This window comes from Tiliqua scincoides, chromosome 5, assembly GCF_035046505.1.
Source record: "Tiliqua scincoides isolate rTilSci1 chromosome 5, rTilSci1.hap2, whole genome shotgun sequence".
In the NCBI taxonomy this organism is placed as follows: Eukaryota; Metazoa; Chordata; class Lepidosauria; order Squamata; family Scincidae; genus Tiliqua; species Tiliqua scincoides.
Genome location: NC_089825.1, coordinates 127,303,592 through 127,324,428, shown reverse-complemented (window position 1 = coordinate 127,324,428; position 20,837 = coordinate 127,303,592). Strand labels below are relative to the sequence as shown.

The window sequence follows — 20,837 nt, the reverse complement described above, 5'->3', positions numbered from 1 at the left end:
GTTTTCGGGCTACAGCAAACTGACCATTATGTGCTGTATATGAGGCTTCTGAGGGTGGGGGTACCTTCTGAGTGTTCAGGTGACTGCGTGGTCCCTCTGGGATTGCCGCTGTTTCTGACTGGTGGCCTTGAGATGCCCTGAGAGGTGGATGGCAGAGCTGATGTTGTTGGACTTCCAGAGGAATTGTTGTGTCCCAATGCAGTTTGGTTGCTCTGAGCAGTCCAGACAGTGGTAGAGAACTTTGGCTCTGTGGTCAATGGAAAAGCTGCAAAGAAAAGTATAGGGGTGATCAAACTTGCTTAATGTAAGCATGACATAAAATAAACTTCAGATGTTTTAGTGCTGCAATATTTAAGAAGCCTTTAAAATTCTTAAATACACATGGGTCATTGGTATCCCTCTGATTTGACTTATCACTGATACTGAGGTCCACCTTTAAATGTCTTGTAACTAGTTAAAAAACGCCAAAGTTCAATTTCCTACCTTCACACTGTTAAATAACTAGAGCTTCATTCCGTTAGACTCCATTATTCACCCCATCTAGTGACTAAATGCGGTATAGCGTTTATACCAATGCATTTTGGGGTGACAACAGAGGAGCAAGAAACCTGGTAGTGGAACTTTAAAGTCATTTTCCCACTGATTTGGTATCCACAGATTTTTTTTATCTGCTGGGTGTTCTGGAAGGGAACCCGAGTAGATAACAAGGGACAACCTGTATATTTACTCACCCTGAACATTAAACTTACATTTTAATCCAATGGACTCTCAGTTTATATCCAGTAAATAATTATAAAACTTGTACATTTCCTATATACCTTTTATGTACTGTGTATCAGTTGTGATGCAAAAAAGAGCTCAGCCAACATATTTCAAAGAGTCGTGCGTTCTGTTTCAAAGAGCTGCATGTGGCTTGTGAGCTGCAGTTTGGACACAGAGTGACAAGGTAGGAAGGATCTTATTCTTTTAATTTGATTTTTTATCTTGACGCTTTAAAAATTATTTTCTTTGATGCACTAGAACAGAATTGCATTGAACTGCAAACTAACATGGTAAATAGCCCTTTTATTAAAATGGCTATAAGGGTGGAATTTCTGGCACCCCCAACCCCCAAGATGTTTGCTTGGGGGCAGAAGCTGGCATCAGTGAGAATGAGTGAATGAATACAATTGTTACTCACTGTTAGCCCATCTCCCTGAGCTGTGAGAGTTCCAGGTGCTGCAGTTTGCCTGGGTTCTGGCTGCCCCTGGAGCAGACAGCACTGAGGCAATATTTGCTTTATTTACTAGCATACAGGTGGAGCAATGACTGGAGGAAGACCCAGCCCCACCTGGCCCAATACTGGGGGAAGAAGGAGGCTGGAACTGGGGGGGTCTACCAGTGGGCAAAATGTGACTTCATAAGAGGCACCCGCTTGGGGAAGGAGAGGACAGAGTGGAACTGCTACTCCTGTGCGCCAAAATGGTATTTACAAAATAATAATAGTAACTTAAAAATGAAACAAACTGCATTACAGGGACATCCAGCAAGACTCCCACTACCACTTCTGGAAAAGGAAGGAAACAGGAGATGGAGATCTCCCACCGAGAAGCATCTTAGGTCATGAACACAGCTGCCAAGCAATCCTCGGAATGTAAGAATGGTCAGCCCATATTCCACATTAACAGATCATCAGGTCATAGCTATAATCGCAACCCCTTGGGGTAGATTTCCATATGCCTTGATTTCCATATGTTATTTGAGAAATAACCAAACCATAAAAGAGGAGTTGAAAGATCACTTCCCTGAAACCACTGCACATGGAGACTTTATACAGTATTTTAATCCCATTAACATGTTTCTCCCTTGTTCCTTTGCTAACCAAATCGCCCAAGCACAGCCCAGCCTCCTGCTTGTTCTTCCCACAGACCTGCACTGAAAGAAAAGGTCTCACCCATCACTGAAACCTGGAAGAAGCTGCTTCTGTCGGACTGGATCTGCCACTCAGATACCACAAACTGGTACCAGCAAGAGTACCTCCCGCTGTCTGGTGGAGACAGGCGCAGGGAGTGCGTGAAGGTGTCCTTGGAGGATGGGGAGGAGGTGAGATGCAGTTGCTGTTCATCCTTCAAAAACAGGACCTTCAGATCATGATATTGTTGAGGAGGGATTTTGCACTTGAGGCGGATGGATTCGCCGGGTCTGTAGGCATCTCTCTTTGGGGACACGATGAAGTTTGGAGGATGAAGTGGGCCTGAGCAGGACAGAGAAAGGGGCGTGTGGGTGTGGTAGTGGTGCAGGAAAAGCAAACCGTGTTGACTACTAATCCATGAAACCCCTAAATTTCCCAAGGATGCTCAGAATTAAACTGGACACACACAGCATCCTCCCTTCCCCAAAAGCCCTGGGGTCTGTTGTTCTTGGTGGGGGACAGGACAGGTCTATAATGATGGTTCTCAGCACCACACCAACTGCCAGCTTCCAGAATTCTTTGGGGACGTGGAGACCACAGACTGATATGAAACTGGTGTATGCTGATAATGAGAGAGGAATAAATAAAACAATTTCAGAAACATCTAAATCATCAGGGTCTCAGGGAGCTCCAGGGCTGCTAAGAGCACACCTGAGTCTAAAATCAACACACATAAAACGAGACACCTGTAGCTATTCAGCTCCCCCTGCTGCACGTTACTAGTTACTGCACCTAATTTTGTCATTGGTCTCTTGGGGACCATCCTACCAAGTCCAGTCACTTATTTATTTAAATGATTTATATCCCACCTTCCCTCCAAATTTTTTCACTAGCCTGCTTGTTGTACAGCACTTCTCTCCTCCCAGCTTCCACATATTGTTTAATTCCTTTTTCTTTTGGGTTTTAAATAAATTGATTATATTTTGATGCCTTGCTTGCCTAGACCATGTTCATTAGTAGTTAGAGGGCCGTCATCGACACTCTTTCTCTCGATACTGAGCTAAACAAACGCATCAGTAAAGCAGCTACCACGTTTTCCAGACTCACAAAGAGAGTCTGGTCCAACAAGAAGCTGACTGAACATACCAAGATCCAGGTCTACAGAGCTTGCGTCCTGAGTACACTTCTGTACTGCAGCGAGTCATGGACTCTTCGCTCACAACAGGAGACGAAACTGAACGCTTTCCACATGCGCTGCCTCTGCATCAGCTGGCAGGACAAAGTTCCAAACAACACAGGAACGTACTGGAATCCCTAGCATGCATGCACTGCTGAAACAGAGACGCCTGCGTTGGCTCGGTCATGTCGTGAGAATGGATGATGGCCAGATCCCAAAGGATCTCCTCTATGGAGAACTCGTGCAAGGAAAGCACCCTACAGGTAGACCACAGCTGCGATACAAGGACATCTGCAAGAGGGATCTGAAGGCCTTAGGAGTGGACCTCAACAGGTGGGAAAGCCTGGCCTCTGAGCGGCCTGCTTGGAGGCAGGCTGTGCAGCATGGCCTTTCCCAGTTTGAAGAGACACTTGGCCAACAGTCTGAGGCAAAGAGGCAAAGAAGGAAGGCCCATAGCCAGGGAGACAGACCAGGGACAGACTGCACTTGCTCCCAGTATGGAAGGGATTGTCACTCCCGGATTGGCCTTTTCAGCCACATTAGACACTGTGCCAGAACCACCTTTTAGAGCACGATACCTTAGTCTTTCGAGACTGAAGGTTGCCAATACTAGAGGGCCGTCATGTCAGATCACTTGTGGGTACTGTTGCAACTGGGTTTTCAACCAGAGCTACTGGGTTCTGCCCTCTCCTGGGAGGGGAGATTTTTCCCAAATGGTCTCCCCAATGCCTGGTTTCTCCATCCTGGAATGGAGGCAGCAGACATCTACCAATTTCCTGCTCCCCATTCAGCTGCTGACTCAATGAAACAGGGATCAGGAAGGGGTACACTACTAGGAAGTACTTCCCTTGGTCTGCCTCCAGTTTCCTGAGCACCCACTGTCACCCCCACCAGGCCTCTGATGCTGGGGGAACATGTTGCAGAGGCTCAGATGATGCACAGAGGAGATGAGAAGAGTTTAATTGACAAGTTCTGCTTTCACCAGCTAGGAATGTATTTGGTCCCCTGGTTTAAAAGGTCTGAGGACCACTGCTCCAGGGTCCCCTGCTATAGGGGAAACACCATCAGCTCCTTTCCAACCTCAGATACAAATAGCTCAGCCTCTCACCAGCTCATCCAACAGATTTTTGTAGGGGGGGAGGGGAAACGTCCTCACCAAGCACTTGAAAACTGATGCCGCTGCTGTCCAGAGATGAGACGTCCCGCATGGCTTCCTGAAATTGGTACCTGCAGGAGTACGTGCCTCCGTCTTGTGGAAGCAGGCGCAAGGTATACGTGAAGGAAGTGCCCAGAGCGGATGATGGGGTGAGCTGCTGCACCTGCCTGCCGTCCTTGAGAAGCAGGCTCTTGGACACACAGTGCCCAGGAGGAACGGAGCAGGTGAGTCTGATGGATTCCTCCGTTTTGTAGACATTGTGCTTTGGGGTGATGGAGAAGTATGGAGGAGGAGGGTGGCCTGAGAAAGGGAATGAAGGAGCACAGAGAAAGAGGGGTTAGGGAAGGAAAGTTGTTGGCTTAAGTGTGGAGCACCTCCAGCTCTGACAGTGAGTGGAAGGGGCCTGCTTCCACAGGCATGTTGTGGTGCCTGCAGTATTGAAGGAGCAACCTCTGCCATAGCTACACCACTGCACTGGAGCCCCCTTCAGGGAGAGGGAGTCCACTGTGGGGAGAAAGAGGAATCTTGCTTGGCAGTTGGGGTCCCTCTCTAGCCCCAGTCAAGAACCTGAGAAGGGTACAGAGCTAGCAGAGATGAAGCCCTTTGTGGACTGGAAAGAGGAGGAGTCTGCCCCATGTTTCATGAATGGACCTCACCCAACAGCAAACAGACTCACTCACCGATCGCGGCGATAGAGACGAGGTTGCTCTGTTGGGACCGGGTTTCCCTTCCTGATCGCATGATCTGGTAGTCACAGCTGTACTCTGCAGCGGTCTGGTCCTCTGCGTGAAATTGTGCACGGGGTCCTGCTTGCTGACCATGCAGCATCTCTGAACTCTGCTCCCCTTGCACTTTGTAGAATGTGTATCTTGTCACCTCCAGACCATCAGGAGCTAAACAGTGTAGGGTCAGACGCTCCCCTTGGATGTACGCAGGGTGCTGAGGCTCCAGCAAAAGGATTGCAGGTGGCTCTTGGGAGGGAAGAAGAGGAAGAGAGGAAGCGTATCAGAGAATGAACACAAGAAAGCACACTAATGCATCATGCTCTATTATTAAGCAGAAGGAACTACCACAGAATGTGGCAGCATCGAAGCAGTCCCTAAAATGAGTGAGGTGTGTTTTTGCATTAAGTAGACATATGAGACTTGCATTGGTATGTATCCTGTTTTTTGGTATATATATTGCACCTCCTGCACTGGCCCCCTCTGGTCAGAAGCTCCAGAATTCTGGTTCAAGCCTTTCCCACACCTTGGCCTTAACAGCTTAGCACAGATGGCTTGGTTGTGTGGCTTGGTTGGAATAAATTTGCAAAGAAAATGTTTCTCACCAAGGACCGAGAACTCAACCTGGTTGCTTTGCTCTGTTTGGGCCCGTATTCCGGCCTGGCTTACTTTCCAGTAGCTGCAGACAAAGGTCTCCTTTGGTTCCAGGTGCATTGTGGAGACCTGGACAGTTCTCCCTTTCAGGGTGCTTTGCTTATTCCATCCACCATTTGCACTCTTTTTATAGTAAACGAACCCCGCTGGCCCCTGTCCTTCTGGGGGGGAGCAATCCAGCCTGATTTGCTGTCCTCGGATGAAGGCGTGACTTGGAGGGTACACAGACAGTCTGGCGGCTGGTGGAGGTGGAGCCCTGGAAGGTGCCTGCGAATCTGAGAGAGGGCAGAAAGCAAAACAAGGGCAAAAGAACATCAGAAGAGCTCTGCTGGATCAGGGCAAGGGACCACCTAGTCCAGCTTCCTTCATCTCACAGCGGCCCACCACATGCCTCAGGGAGCACACAAGAGAACAAGATCTCTGCTTCCTGTTGGCACTCCTTCGCACCTGGCATTCTGAAGTAGCCTATTTCTAAAACCAGGATGTTGCGGGTACCCATGGCAAAGAGAGGAGGTCACTGTGTGATCATGGCCACTGCCTCCCTGCCTGATTTGTGGGGCCTGGGCTTGGGCTAATTTTACCTGTAAGAGGCAGCATCCAGAGAAGAAATGAGACTGAGACTGAAAGAGAAAAGAGAAAAAAAATCAGTTTCAGGCTCTAGCGAGCCTAGACCAGGATGGTTTCTTGCTCCATAATCTGGCTTCCTGGTAGGAAGGGACAGAAGCCAGAGACAGTAAGTACATGAATGAGGAAGAATGAACAGTAAAACACAAAGAGGGAATGTTGCAGGAAGCAGAGGATGAAACAAGGCAGTGTGTATCATCTGGAGAAGAAATAGCACCAAGAAAGTGGCAGAGAGACACCCGTGATTATTTCTCCAGAGCTCCTGGAATTGTTGCCCTCCTCCATCCTGACCACAGAACGAGTCCTGATCCCTCACAGGTTGCTTGAAACCAGGCAGCCAAAGAAGAATTTATCGAGTTAGGCTGTCAACTCCTAGAGGTGCACCAAGGGAGAAAGATGGAACTTCTGATATTGCAGGATGCAATATTTGGTGAAAACATGCCAAGTGGCTTTGAGCTGTGATTGTGGTGGAATTAAAAGAAGGTGGGGTGTGCATTCACCAGGGAAAAGAAGGGGTGCAGAAGATCAGCCTCAAATTCAGGGACATAAAAACATAAGGAGAGCCCTGGTGCATCAGGCCAGAGGATGGTCTAGCCCAGCTCCCTGTAACTCACAACGGCCAACCAGATGCCTCAGGGAGCACACAAGACAACAAGAGACCTGCATCCTGTTACCTCCCTTGCATCTGGCATTCTGAGATAGTCTACTTATAAAGTCAGGAGGTGACACACACCCATTATGGCTTGTAACCCGTGATGGACTTTTCCTCCAGAAATTTGTCTAATTCCTTTTTTAACACATCTAGGTCAGATGTCATAACCACATACTGTAGCATGGAGTTCCACAGATTAACTACACGGTGGATAAAGAAATATTTTCTTTTGTCTGTGTTAACTCTCCCAACACTCCATTTCAGTGGATTTCTGTGGTTCTGGTGTTGTGTGAGAGGAAAAAGAGAATCTCTCTGTCTACTCTATCCATCCCTTGCATACTTTTGTATGTCTCGATCGTCCCCCCTCAGATACCTTTTTCTAGACTGAAGAGGCCCAAATGCTATAGCCTTTCCTCAAAAGTGCCCCAGCCAGGTATGAGGAAAGGCTACAGAGTTTGGAGCTCTTCAGTCTAGAAAAAAGGCATCTGAGGGGGGACATGATTGAGAGAGGTCTGTCACTTACTCAAAGATATGGAGAGAATGTGGAGGGCAAACTGGGGAGAAAAGGAAGGACAAAGACCCGAACAACAAGGAAAAGAACATCAGGGAGACTCACCCAAGGGAACAGAGCGAGGGCCAACTTGCTCCAGCATCTTCAGGGGCTGACTCTGTAAGATATTGCCCTAGCCTTTGTGCTGATGTAATTGTTCAGATGCCTCCTCCTCCTCCTCTCTGACTACACTGGGAGGAAGTGCAGACTCTGGTACCAGAAAGAATGATGGAGCACCTTAATTGTTAAGACAAACTGACCACTGGCAAGCTCTCAGAGGTTCCCAGCAGGCCTTGCAGCATTGAGCTACTCTGCACAAATTTGAGGTTCTGAACCAGAGTGGAATTGCTTACAGAATTTTGAACTGTTGGGACCTGGTGAACAACAGATTCTAATGCTGCTTCCCACAATGACCCACCAACTGCATCTGAAGAGCCCTGAAGCGATAAAGACATCTCCCCACCACTGATTCCTTGCAAGTGGCATACTGAATGTCCACCATGTAGGGTCTACACAGAGTAGCTGGCTTAATGCAAAGCATGCTGTGAGCCCTTGAGGTCTGATCAGTGGCCAGTCCTTCCTAACCACCAAGCACATTCTCAGGGTTTCTTTCACGCTGCTCACTTCCTGTATGAAGTGTGGGGTTGCAAATAGCACATTTTGATGGCCAACCTAAGCTGCAACCACTTTTTTCAGCACTTTGTCTTTTAAACACTCAGGGAGGTGCTCTTTTCGGTCAGATGCTGCAATCTGGTGTACACTTACCTAGGAGTAAGACCCTTTGAAATCAGTGGGGCTTACTTATGAGTAGATATGCATAAGATTGCTCTGAAAGTCTCTCATTGGCTCCTCCAGCCTCATCACACTGGGTCTTGCTCAGGAAGGGGTCTTTGGACTGGACTTTGAAGAATCTTTCCCATTCCCAGCCACTACTCACACCCCTCCCATTCCCTGACCTGGTGTAAGGTGCACACACTGCTAGGCTTGCAAGGAGCTTGGCAACTGAGACAAAGCCTTGACCCTTTTTTGGCAGCCCTTGTGATTTGGGCTGTGCTTTTCCAGCGTAGCCTGATAGATACATTTTCACACACACAGGGCAACACGCTCTGTCATGTCAACCCTCTTTCTGCAGAAGACAGTCAAGCCTGAGATCTTACTGTATTTGTCTCAACCACTTAATAAGCTCCAAGTTCATTTTGTGCCAGCTTTGCAAGAGGGGAACACTGTCACAGACCAGAATGAAACACCCTCTTGGCAAAATGGGAACAAAATGGACTTAGTGCTGGCCATTACCAGGGGCATCAGATGGCACTGTTCCAAGTTGTTAATATACAGAGCAGGGTTTCACCAAGTCTCCCACAGCAGCACCCAGCAGCCACCACACATAAGTTCGAGCAACTGTTTTCATTCTGGTCAGGAGCATCCCAGCCAGTGGCATAGCTAGAGGGGGTGCAAAGCACTAAGTTTTGCAGGTGCCTGAACATGCTGTGCATTCACCTGTTTTGCTCCCACTGCCTGGAATGGCTCCAAAGGGGAGGGGAAGGGGCTGCTTGCACAGCACATCCAGGTGCCTACAACATTTAGTGCTTTGCACCCCTTCTAGCTACACCACTGATTCAAGCTGTAGCCTTTTTATACTCATAAAGCAAACAATTAAATAATAATAATAATAATAATAATAAACAACTTTATTTGTATCCCACCCTTCTCCCTAAAAGGGACCCAGGACGGCTAACAACATGTAAAAAACAGATTAAAAAACATAAATTAGAACAAATAGCAGAAAAAAAACATTAAGATAAGAAAATTCTTCCGCCTAGTCATGTGTCTGAGACATGACCAAAATACCTAAATACCAATGACTAAAATACCAATTGAAACGTGCTGAGTACACATTCCAGAGCTCAATACGACAGATACCCCTGCAAAACTGCTAACCGTTTCAACCTAGTGTGGGGGCAAAGCTGGGATAGAATCATGTCGGAGAGGTCCACCCACCCCTCTAATAGAGCTGCCTTACTGTAAATGAGTTTGCCTTTAGCGCCCTATATGACTCTTGGTTGTTCTTTCGGATTGTAATTGGCAATTCCTATTGGATAAGAGCGATATCTGAACCAATGAGATTGAGGTTTGAGTCTAACGAATCGGAAGTCGCGGCTTCTCTACTGTAGTCCAGCCATCCAATCGCAAGCCTGGGATTTCAATTCTGCGATTTGCATACCGTGTTCCCGCTTCGCTCCAGCTGACCAATAGGGACTCGAGATTTGAGGATGCGCGAGGCGTCAGGCTCCTATAAATAGGCGGAGCGCGTCCCAGATCCCTCATTCTGTTCTCCTCTGACCTAGTGACAGAAACGTTTCAGGATGCCTGACCCAGCGAAGTCCGCCCCGGCGCCCAAGAAGGGGTCGAAAAAGGCCATCACCAAAACCCAGAAGAAGGGTGACAAAAAGCGCAAAAAGAGTAGGAAGGAGAGCTATTCCATCTACGTGTACAAGGTGCTCAAGCAGGTGCACCCGGACACCGGCATCTCCTCTAAGGCCATGAGCATCATGAACTCTTTCGTCAACGATATCTTCGAGCGCATCGCCGCCGAGGCCTCCCGTCTGGCGCACTACAACAAACGCTCCACCATCACCTCCAGGGAGATCCAGACCGCAGTGCGCCTCCTGCTGCCCGGGGAGCTGGCCAAGCACGCCGTGTCCGAGGGCACCAAGGCCGTCACCAAGTACACCAGCTCCAAGTAAACTTGAAGGTCGTCTCGCTAAAGCACCAAAGGCTCTTTTAAGAGCCACACACCTTTTCTCAAAAGGGAACTGACTCGCTGTTTGGGAACCTGTAGGCTTAGCTTATATATTTAGAACTGAATTGAATTGATTAGAATAATAGACACTTAAAAATCATGTTTCTAAGGAACTTTCTAGTTCACCTTAGCTAACTGAAGGTGTCCCCTAGTCTAATGAATAAAACTTGCAGATTTAATGTATGGTTTGTTCTGCAGGGTTATTAGTTTGGATCTTTCAACTAGTCATTTGAGTTCAAATCAAAGTAGAACCTACAGCTGTCTTTTCTACTTATGCTATGTGACCAAACACTTTAATAATTAGATGTTATATTTAACATTAAAAATTCATAAGCATTTCAACCTTCATGCTTTCACCTGATTTTTTCAACACTTCAGTGTTTTTGTAAAGATAGTATGGTTTCTGACCTGTAAGAAACCTAGTGAGGAAAGGGTGGAAGACAAAATTTTATCTAAATTTAAGTGACTTACATCCTGCCATGTGATTTCTAGATGATTAATTCTAGATGATTAATTCTATCTGGTGGAATTATACTAATTCCTTTGGGACCACCTTTGGGTGGTCTTTTCATGTTCTTCAATCTCTTCAGCTTTCCCTGAATCTGAATGCTAAAAGTTTGGTAAGTGGTGAATTCCCTGGCAAACAAATTTAAAATAGAAGTCAGGAAAGCTGGTTGTTGCATTAATTCTTTTATCAAAGCATTAATTTCCTGGGAAAGAATCTTATCACTGGAAATAATTTTTTAAAATAGCTGGGTAGGGAAAAATTCACGTTTAAAAACAGAAATGCCCACCACCTCCCATCATCGCTGATTGACTATCTGAAGATTAAGGAAGGACAAAAGGAAATGGCTTTCACCCTCACACATTTTAGAATTAATTTCATGGTGATTCTCCAGGGGTAGACAGCTTTCAAAAGACGTTGACATCGATTAATTGAAAAGGTCGGACCTATCCCAGGCCATGACTCAAGACACCTAAGTGGAGCCTGCTTGATCAGAGACATTATACCACTGAAGGCCAGTTGCTCGCAGGGGAGTGGGACAAGGAACTGAAGGGCAGAACTGGCTTTTCAGAAGCTGGTTACTGTGTAACAGAATGCTTGGAGAAGAGGTCTTTGGGGCTAATTCCTCAGAGCTTTTAATGTTTGCTATTAATGAACCACATATACTCTTACCTGGCTATTTCCAACCCCGAACATTGTTTATCTTAAAAAATCTTGCTTCCAGCGTCTCAAATCCATCTTTTCCTAGCCACTTTCAAAACTCAGAAAAATAAAATAGTACTGGCAGCGGTGGGATTCGAACCCACGCCCCCGAAGAGACTGGAGCCTTAATCCAGCGCCTTAGACCGCTCGGCCACGCTACCTACAGTAAATATCTTCTTTTCTTTTTTTCTCAGGATACCTCTATCTGTTCCTTCCCAAAATTCTTAGATTGAACATAGTTTCAACCGCTTCTTCCATTTCCTCTCAGATCCCAGCAGAAAAGAGATCAGGTATTCTGCGCTCATGAAAAAGAGCAGCTTGCCTGTTCACCAATCCCCTTTTAGCGCGGCACATTAAAAACCGTTTGCTTTACTCTGACTCAAATTCTGTCCCAATTCAGCTTCCCTTTTAGGGATCTTAAGGCTGCAATCCTGTACACACTTTCCTTGAAATAAGTCTAATTGAACACAATGGCGTTTGCTTCTGAGTAGACTTATACAGGTTTGTGCTAGAGCCAAGTCATTTCATTCATATGTTCCTGATGTCCCACTTTGTCTCTTATTATCTTTAATTTAAAAAAAGTTGCTAAAAAACTACTTATCCTGGCGAGGCTATAGTGTTTAAACACTCAACAGGCAAAGATGCTGCCACCATTCTAACGTGGAAGCGGTTTTGTAGAATTGCCCCCTCCAAACAGAAAATGAGTTGAAATGCATCTTTTTTTTTTTTTTTTTTTACAGCCCCACTCACTGGATCAGGCCATAGGCCCATCTAGTCCAGCTTCCTGTATCTCGCAGCGGCCCACCAAATGCCCCAGGGAGCACCCCAGATAACAAGAGACCTCATCCTGGTGCCCTCCCTTGCATCTGGCATTCTGACATAACCCATTTCTAAAATCAGGAGGTTGTGCATACACATCATGGCTTGTACCTCATCAATGGCGCAGAGAGACAAAACTGTTCTTTTTAGCTTAAAACTTATTGTGCCTGTACACCCTACTCTCCTTCCCACGTGTGGGGGTTGAAGTGGTTGTTCTGGGTGTAGAAAAATGCTCAGTATGGAACTCTGTGCTGAAACTATTCCACCTTGCAAGACAATATTGATGTTCACGGACTTCTGGGTTCGTCTTGATAGAGATCAAGCATAGCCTGAGGTTGGTCTGACTTGAAGAAATACAAATGACTTTCCAGAGGGGCAGCTGCCTTATAGACCCAGCCTATACATGTCTACTCAGAAGTAAGTCCCATTATAGTCAAAGGGGCTTACTCCCAGGTCAGTGTGCATAGGATTGCAGCCGAAATCTACAGCAGCAAAACCAAAATCTGGTGGTAACTAAAAGTCAACCGATTTATTATACCATAATTTTATTTTATTTTTTAAAGTGGTACAAATATAATAAAATAAAGCTGCTGATGCAATAAATACGATACTCTTAAAGTATCAAGGCCTATCCAGATGTGTTTGCTGTTGTGAATTTTACGCAAAGTAATTTTGCGCACATTAAACTGGGCACTAAGGCTACACTCCTATCCACACTTCCCTGGGACTAAGCCCCATTGACCATAATGGGATTTATGTCTCAGTAGACGAGCATAGGATTGGGCTCTAAAACTCTTTAAATGTACTTGTGGTTCCGTAGGATTGGAGCCGTTTCCCCCTCCACTAAATGTAAATACCAAAGCAGAGCACAATCTTAAGCTCAATACAGTATTTCTATTCAACTAGGATGCAGAGGAATCAGGTGTCAAGGACGCTGATTGGACAGTTTCTTCCTGATCGTTGTTGGGGGGGAAAGCTGTTAGGCGAAGTATTCGAGAACTGTAAAGAAGAGGCGCGAAAGTTCTCCCTCTGGTCCGCTACTGTGTTATAAAAGCTTCGCCGCAGAACTCACTCCTCTCTATACGAAGCGAGACTAGTTGTGGTGAAGATGTCTGGGCGAGGCAAGGGCGGCAAAGGTTTGGGCAAAGGAGGCGCGAAGCGGCACCGGAAGGTGCTTCGCGATAACATCCAGGGGATCACCAAGCCTGCTATCCGTCGTTTGGCTCGGCGTGGCGGGGTGAAGCGCATATCTGGTCTTATCTACGAGGAGACTCGCGGTGTCTTGAAGGTGTTTTTGGAGAACGTAATCCGTGATGCCGTCACTTACACAGAACACGCCAAGAGGAAGACCGTGACCGCCATGGATGTGGTATATGCTTTGAAGCGCCAGGGGCGCACTCTGTACGGGTTTGGAGGCTAAGCGTGGAAGTGTTGCAGTGATCAGAATCCAAAAGGCCCTTTTAAGGGCCACCCACTTTTCCACCCAAAGAGCTGTCATCCTATCAACATCTTCTACGGAGCGTGTTTTTATTAATTTGTATTTCTAGTGATTTAATAACTAAAGCAAAGGGGAATTTGCAGTGGCGTAGCTGGAAGGGGTTCAAAGCAATGGATTTTAGAGGGAACCTCACCTGAGCGTGCAAGCTGTCTCTCCTCCCCTTCGGAGCCATTCTGGGGGAGGGGGGCGGGCAAAACGAGGCATTCGCCTCTTCTGGGTCTGGGCAAAACGAGACATTCGCCTCTTCTGGGTCTTCTCAGGTCTTCACCGTTTTGCTCCCCATGCCAAGGGGAAGGGAAGGGGCCGCTTGCACGCTTCGGTGAGACTCCCTGCAGAACTTTTGGTTTACACCCCTTCTAGCTACGCCACCGTGGAGCAGCGTTCAGAGCAATTTGCTTGTACGGTATTGCGTAAAGGAGAAAACGCGCCTGTAACCGATTCCTTCTGTTACCACTACCAATGAAAGTTTTTGTCCCCCAGTTCACGCGGCCACCTGGATTGTCTGAATAGTTTGGAATTTTAAAAAAAATTCCTACGTTGAGGGTTTTGGTGTATCTGGATTAGGTTTCTGCAAACAATGTATGCTATTTTAGCTCAGATCCGGCACGGAGTTTGAAAGGGTGGGGATGTAGCTCAGTGGTAGAGCGCATGCTTTGCATGTATGAGGCCCCGGGTTCGATCCCCGGCATCTCCATGACTTTTTTTCTCGACAAGACTATAATACACTCCCTTAGCATTGCTATCTCCGGTGTTGTCTTTCACAAAGAAATGACATCCCAATACACGGACAGAGTTAGAAGATAGGAGGAAAAAAAAAGTTTTAAGAAGGAGTTTGGAAAGAGGGGGAGTCAGCACAGCACTTCTTCCTTCTCTCGCCTTTGAGAGACGGAATCCAGTTCAGTTATTAGGGAAAAACCGGGGTGGGGAGGGGGGGAGGGATTTCAAAGACGAAGGTCGATTAAAAGGGACATCACAATCACAGCAGGTCAGGACAGCATGCCTTAAACAGGAAAGTGATCAAAACAAAGTATTCTCCACTGGGTATCTGGCTGCCTCCGTCTTCGATCGTTCATTGGGAAAAGCCAGGTAGCCGCGCAGAAAAAGGACTCCCGCAAACGGACCAGAAGCAAAAATATATCTGATTGTAGCCCCCCTTGTCAAATTCTGTGGACTGTCACATCTTCTGTTTTTAAGCTTTCTACGTTTAACGCCCTGCTTTATGGCGTTTATTTAAAGGCATCACACTAAAAAGTTCCTTTTTAAATTTGTCTCTGACGTGGTCCAATATAGTCTCCTCCCCCCCCCCCCCGATTTTGCCTGTGACTATTGAAAGGATAAAACCATTAGGCTGCAATCCTATCCACACTTTCCTGGGAGTAAGCTCCATTGCCTATAATTGGACTTACTTCTGAGTAGGCATGCACAGGATTGGGCTCTTACTCCATTGGAAATAAGATCGTTGTGACAAGGTAAGCGATTACGCAGAAGGACACCGCAATGATTGAATGGGGGCTGCTCAAGCGCGGGTACCTGCAAGAATTGCAGCGCTCTTGTTTAAACCAACCAATAGAAGGTAAGTTTCTAAACCCTTACCGCGATTGGTTCTTTCTAGCCAATAGAATGTAAGGAGTGACGTTTCAACGTGTGCATTCTCTTTGGAATAGAAAGGACATCGCGTCTTTCAACAGCCAATAGGAACGTGAGTAACTGGAGTCTCTTATTTGCATAAGGCTGCTATAAAAAGTAGGGCACGGTAGTTCTCCGTCATTTCTGTTTCAGCAGTTGATAGAGTTGTCAGCTTGTTTGTCAAGATGCCTGACCCAGCGAAGTCCGCCCCGGCGCCCAAGAAGGGATCGAAAAAAGCCATCACCAAAACCCAGAAGAAGGGTGACAAAAAGCGCAAGAAGAGTAGGAAGGAGAGCTATTCCATCTACGTATACAAGGTGCTCAAGCAGGTGCACCCGGACACCGGCATCTCCTCCAAGGCCATGAGCATCATGAACTCCTTTGTCAACGATATCTTCGAGCGCATCGCCGCCGAGGCCTCCCGCCTGGCGCACTACAACAAACGCTCCACCATCACCTCCAGGGAGATCCAGACCGCAGTGCGCCTCCTGCTGCCCGGGGAGCTGGCCAAGCACGCCGTGTCCGAGGGCACCAAGGCCGTCACCAAGTACACCAGCTCCAAGTAAACCTGAAGATCGTTTCGCTAAAGCACCAAAGGCTCTTTTAAGAGCCACGCACCTTTTCTCAAAAGGGAGCTGACTCGCTGTTTGGGAATCCATAGGCTTTGCTTTGTAGGGAGTCTGGCAAACGCTGGACTGTCTGTAGTGCCACAATCTAGTCCTTGCCCAACATGATTAGACTTTTCTTTGAATAGAATACACTGATAACTTAGAAATTGCAGTAGTTATCTTATTTCTAGGGAACGTCTCTGTTCATCCTAGCTAACAAGTCCTCTAGTCCATATTCTCTTGTATGGTAATGAAATAAAATTAGCAGTTTTATTGTACCCAGCATGTTCTGGAAGGTTATGATTAGTAGACCTTCAAACTAGCTTTCTGTTCAAATCTCAGTAGAACCCAGTAATTAACAACAAAAGTTTAAAGCTCCAATGTTCTTTTAAGGACAGTTTCCTTTTTAAAAGAGTGGTATCTGTTTGAAACCTTGTGGCTATATTGTCTTTCCCAGCAGGGTGTCATAGTTGGGTTACCTCAACCTTAATAGAAGTTTCAAATTTTGGTGGTGTATTTCCTGATTTTTACTTTAGAACCCTTTACAGTAGGAACATTTTCTACATTTACCTTCTGCTTGCATCCATAATTTTAACTGTGAGGTATCTACTTACTACTGCAACTTCAAAATAAAGTGTTGGCCTCTTCAGATGTCTCATTATGCTAGCTAGCTCTAGATTGGAATTCATGGAATAAGGTAGTTAGAGTAGTGCTTAATAAGTCAATAGAACTGTGCTTCCCAGTCTTTTTAGCATTGGGGCCCACTTTTTAAATGACAATCTATAGTGACAATCTAGAAAAAAGATATAGAAATATTTAATTCATTAATAATTTATAAAACAAGATATAGAGATATTTAATTGATTAATAATTGGGGTCTGTGTTCCTGAGGCTGCTAGAGACCTTAAACATAGTATGTTTGTGCAGTTATTTGCTAGATTCTTCCACCAAATTGAGTTCAAGGACTGTCCCCAAAACCTTCACAGTCGTTCTAGGGTACCCTGAAGACTGGAGAGCAACATTTGCAATCAGGGACTGGGTTCACATGTGATCTACAGCACACCCATTTTAATTTGGAGGTATGAAGATTACCTCATGCCACTGGTTAGCATTCCAGGAAACCATTTGGTTCTGCTAACCAGGCAATTGTGCTTGCAATTTTTTTTTTTAGTGTTTCAAAAACTTTTCACAACCCCTCTTAAAATAGGCTTGTAACCCACTGGTGAGACCAGAACAATTCAGGAAACACTGCAATAGAAAATCTTAGTTAGCCCATGGTATTGGCAACCTTCAGTCTCGAAAGACTATGGTATCGCGCTCTGAAAGGTGGTTCTGGCACAGCGTCTAGTGTGGCTGAAAAGGCCAATCCGGGAGTGACAATCCCTTCCACACCGGGAGCAAGTGCAGTCTGTCCCTGGTCCGTCTCCCTGGCTATGGGCCTTCCCTCTTTGCCTCTTAGCCTCAGACTGTTGGCAAAGTGTCTCTTCAAACTGGGAAAGGCCATGCTGCACAGCCTGCCTCCAAGCGGGCCGCTCAGAGGCCAGGGTTTCCCACTTGTTGAGGTCCATCCCTAAGGCCTTCAGATCCCTCTTGCAGATGTCCTTGTATCGCAGCTGTGGTCTACCTGTAGGGCGCTTTCCTTGCACGAGTTCTCCATAGAGGAGATCCTTTGGGATCCGGCCATCATCCATTCTCACGACATGACCAAGCCAACGCAGGCGTCTCTGTTTCAGCAGTGAATACATGCTAGGGATTCCAGCACGTTCCAGGACTGTGTTGTTTGGAACTTTGTCCTGCCAGGTGATGCCGAGGATGCGTCGGAGGCAGCGCATGTGGAAAGCGCTCAGTTTCCTCTCCTGTTGTGAGCGAAGAGTCCATGACTCGCTGCAGTACAGAAGTGTACTCAGGACGCAAGCTCTGTAGACCTGGATCTTGGTATGTTCAGTCAGCTTCTTGTTGGACCAGACTCTCTTTGTGAGTCTGGAAAACGTGGTAGCTGCTTTACTGATGCGCTTGTTTAGCTCGGTATCGAGAGAATGTGTGTCGGAGATCGTTGAGCCAATCTCAGCCTGACAATCAGCCTCACTGACAATCAGCCTGAAGAAAACACAGGTCATGGTTCAGGATGTGGACTCACCTCCCTGCATTACAATCTCTGAGCATGAACTGGAGGTTGTCCATGACTTTGTGTACCTTGGCTCAACGATCTCCGACACACATTCTCTCGATACCGAGCTAAACAAGCGCATCGGTAAAGCAGCTAGTTAGCCCAAGTACTTACTATATTAATGATAATTGAAAATGTAACATTTACATTTGGTCCACAAGTGCAGGATTTTAAAATAGGGTTTTGCTCACCAGTATTAAGCTGCTGTGTGGAAAGGGGCCTGTAAATGTCCTCCAACTACCAAGAAGTTTAACTCCATTACCTTTATTCCTCTGATGCCTAAACCAGGGACAAAACTGATGCCTCTGAACTGCAAGTAGATCAAACACTACCAGCCATTTTCAACCACTGTGCTGTGGCCTCCGACGCATCCTCGGCATCACCTGGCAGGACAAAGTTCCTAACACAATCCTGGAACGTGCTGGAATCCCTAGCATGTATGCACTGCTGAAACAGATGCCTGTGTTGGCTTGGTCATGTCATGAGAATGGGCGTTGGTCGGATCCCAAAGGATCTCCTCTATGGAGAACTCGTGAAAGGAAAGCACCCTACAGGTAGACCACAGCTGCGATACAAGGACATCTGCAAGAGGGATCTGAAGGCCTTAGGAGTGGACCTCAACAGGTGGGAAACCCAGGCCTCTGAGCGGCCCGCTTGGAGGCAGGCTGTGCAGCATGGCCTTTCCCAGTTTGAAGAGACACTTGGCCAACAGTCTGAGGCAAAGAGGCAAAGAAGGAAGGCCCATAGCCAGGGAGACAGACCAGGGACAGACTACACTTGCTCCCAGTGTGGAAGGGATTGTTGCTCCCGAATTGGCCTTTTCATCCACACTAGACGCTGTTCCAGAACCACCTTTCAGAGCGCGATACCATAGTCTTTCGAGACTGAAGGTTGCCAACAATGATGCTGTGGCACACTGGTGTGCTGCAGATGGTCTCCAGGTGTGCCACAGGAATTTGGGAGAAGGTTGTTTATCAGTAAGGCCATTGGGTGATGTGAGCCCCCCACTGCAGCACAGGGTGCCTTGTCAATTGCCAAAAAACTGGTGTGCTTTGCTGGTGTGCCAGGAGATGAATGACAATCATTGCTAATAACTGGGAAACTGCAAATCTTCATTAGTGATTTGCAGAGAAATAGCTGGAGGAAACCAGGTGACTGAACTCTGTATCTGGCCTTCCACAAGAACTGACTTCCCCTAAATACTACCCTGCATAATTTCTAAATAGTGTTCATGTAAAAGGGGACTTGCTAGATTTTCTCTTCAGGTGTAATTTTCTGCAGTGGTTTCTGAGAGATGCCCTGAAAAAACATGAAAAGGCAGAGGCTGGTAGAATCATTCCTTGATTAGAAAACTTAGGTTGAAATAAATCTAAACTCCTAAATGATTAACATGAATTTTAGATTTTTCTATGTCAAGCATATGCTTGTGAAATTAATTTCTTTTGCTGAAATGAATTTTGTAGCCATACTCCAGCTTCACACATCTACCAAGAGAGAATTTAACCAGAGTTCAAAAACAAATCATTTTCAGCAAATATAGTTGTGTAGGTAGCACAGACACTGGCTTGTACCCCATTTCTCACTTTAACTCAAGGTCCTAGCAACGCTAAAAAGTGTAAATGTTTCCTAACCTAATGTATTTTAAAAGGGCTGCATTAGTGTGTTTACACCAAGGACATGATCCACATGTCTTGCTGAAACTTTTCATGACAAATTCCTAAGTAAATTCTTTTTAAGGTTAAGTAACATAGACTTTCAGCACTTTTCCAGGATTATGTGGTGGCTCTTAAAAGAGCCTTTGGGGTTCTTATGGGGGAAAGCCTGCTAGATAGAGCTGACTTAAGCTCTTTCCCCGCGGATGCGGCGAGCCAGCTGGATGTCTTTGGGCATGATGGTAACGCGCTTGGCGTGGATAGCGCACAAGTTGGTGTCTTCGAAGAGGCCGACCAGGTAAGCCTCGCTGGCCTCTTGCAGAGCCATCACGGCCGAGCTCTGGAAACGCAGGTCCGTCTTGAAGTCCTGCGCGATCTCGCGCACCAGGCGCTGGAAGGGCAACTTGCGGATCAGCAGCTCCGTGGACTTCTGGTAGCGCCGGATCTCCCGGAGGGCCACAGTCCCGGGGCGGTAACGGTGAGGCTTCTTCACTCCGCCGGTGGCCGGGGCGCTCTTCCTAGCAGCCTTGGTCGCCAGCTGCTTGCGGGGCGCCTTCCCGCCAGTGGACTTGCGAGCGGTCTGCTTGGTACGAGCCATAACAAGCCTTTCCGACACAGACAGAAGCACCAGCAGAACTCCACAGCAAATAAAACAAGCAGCTGGCCGGCGTCTTATTTATACCCAATTCTCTTCGTTCTGATTGGATGACAAAAACAACCAATCCCTGTGCAGAGTTGAATTTTCCGATCTGTGCAGTGATTGGACGAAATTTGCAGGAACCACGATTCCAAGCCTGATGGGCTCCTTGGTAGAATTTCCCAAGAATTCCACACTGTGTTTGAGCAAGGCAGCTTTGCAGGGAGTTGATAAGGAGGTCTTTAAGTAACTTTTTTTAAAAACACAATATAATAAAATGATATTGTGTCCCCACCTAATAAACATCTTATTATGTTTAATTTTAAAAATTAACATGTGAACAGAATTAAATTGCCTGGCTAAACTAAACTTGAAGAATTCATTCTGGATGAATGGA

At 46.5% G+C, this 20,837-nt stretch overlaps 4 protein-coding genes and 2 non-coding genes across 6 annotated transcripts; 4 read left to right on the top strand and 2 right to left on the bottom strand.

The window, feature by feature from the left end:
* Nucleotides 1–9,789: 9,789 nt before the first annotated feature.
* On the top strand, nucleotides 9,790–10,170 carry LOC136651740 (histone H2B 1/2/3/4/6-like). Its single transcript, XM_066628387.1, has one exon. It carries the CDS (start codon nucleotides 9,790–9,792, stop codon nucleotides 10,168–10,170), a length of 381 nt encoding a protein of 126 aa, XP_066484484.1.
* A 1,342-nt stretch (nucleotides 10,171–11,512) lies between these two features.
* On the bottom strand, nucleotides 11,513–11,594 carry TRNAL-AAG (transfer RNA leucine (anticodon AAG)). The gene has a single exon. It is a non-coding gene; the product is annotated as a tRNA-Leu (tRNA).
* A 1,766-nt stretch (nucleotides 11,595–13,360) lies between these two features.
* Nucleotides 13,361–13,672, top strand: LOC136652182 (histone H4). Its single transcript, XM_066629108.1, has one exon. The coding sequence runs from the start codon at nucleotides 13,361–13,363 to the stop codon at nucleotides 13,670–13,672; it is 312 nt and encodes a 103-aa protein (XP_066485205.1).
* A 700-nt stretch (nucleotides 13,673–14,372) lies between these two features.
* On the top strand, nucleotides 14,373–14,444 carry TRNAA-UGC (transfer RNA alanine (anticodon UGC)). Its single transcript has one exon. It is a non-coding gene; the product is annotated as a tRNA-Ala (tRNA).
* A 1,117-nt stretch (nucleotides 14,445–15,561) lies between these two features.
* On the top strand, nucleotides 15,562–15,942 carry LOC136651641 (histone H2B 1/2/3/4/6-like). Its single transcript, XM_066628226.1, has one exon. The coding sequence runs from the start codon at nucleotides 15,562–15,564 to the stop codon at nucleotides 15,940–15,942; it is 381 nt and encodes a 126-aa protein (XP_066484323.1).
* A 4,048-nt stretch (nucleotides 15,943–19,990) lies between these two features.
* On the bottom strand, nucleotides 19,991–20,401 carry LOC136651952 (histone H3). Its single transcript, XM_066628728.1, has one exon. The coding sequence runs from the start codon at nucleotides 20,399–20,401 to the stop codon at nucleotides 19,991–19,993; it is 411 nt and encodes a 136-aa protein (XP_066484825.1).
* Between the last annotated feature and the right edge of the window lie 436 nt (nucleotides 20,402–20,837).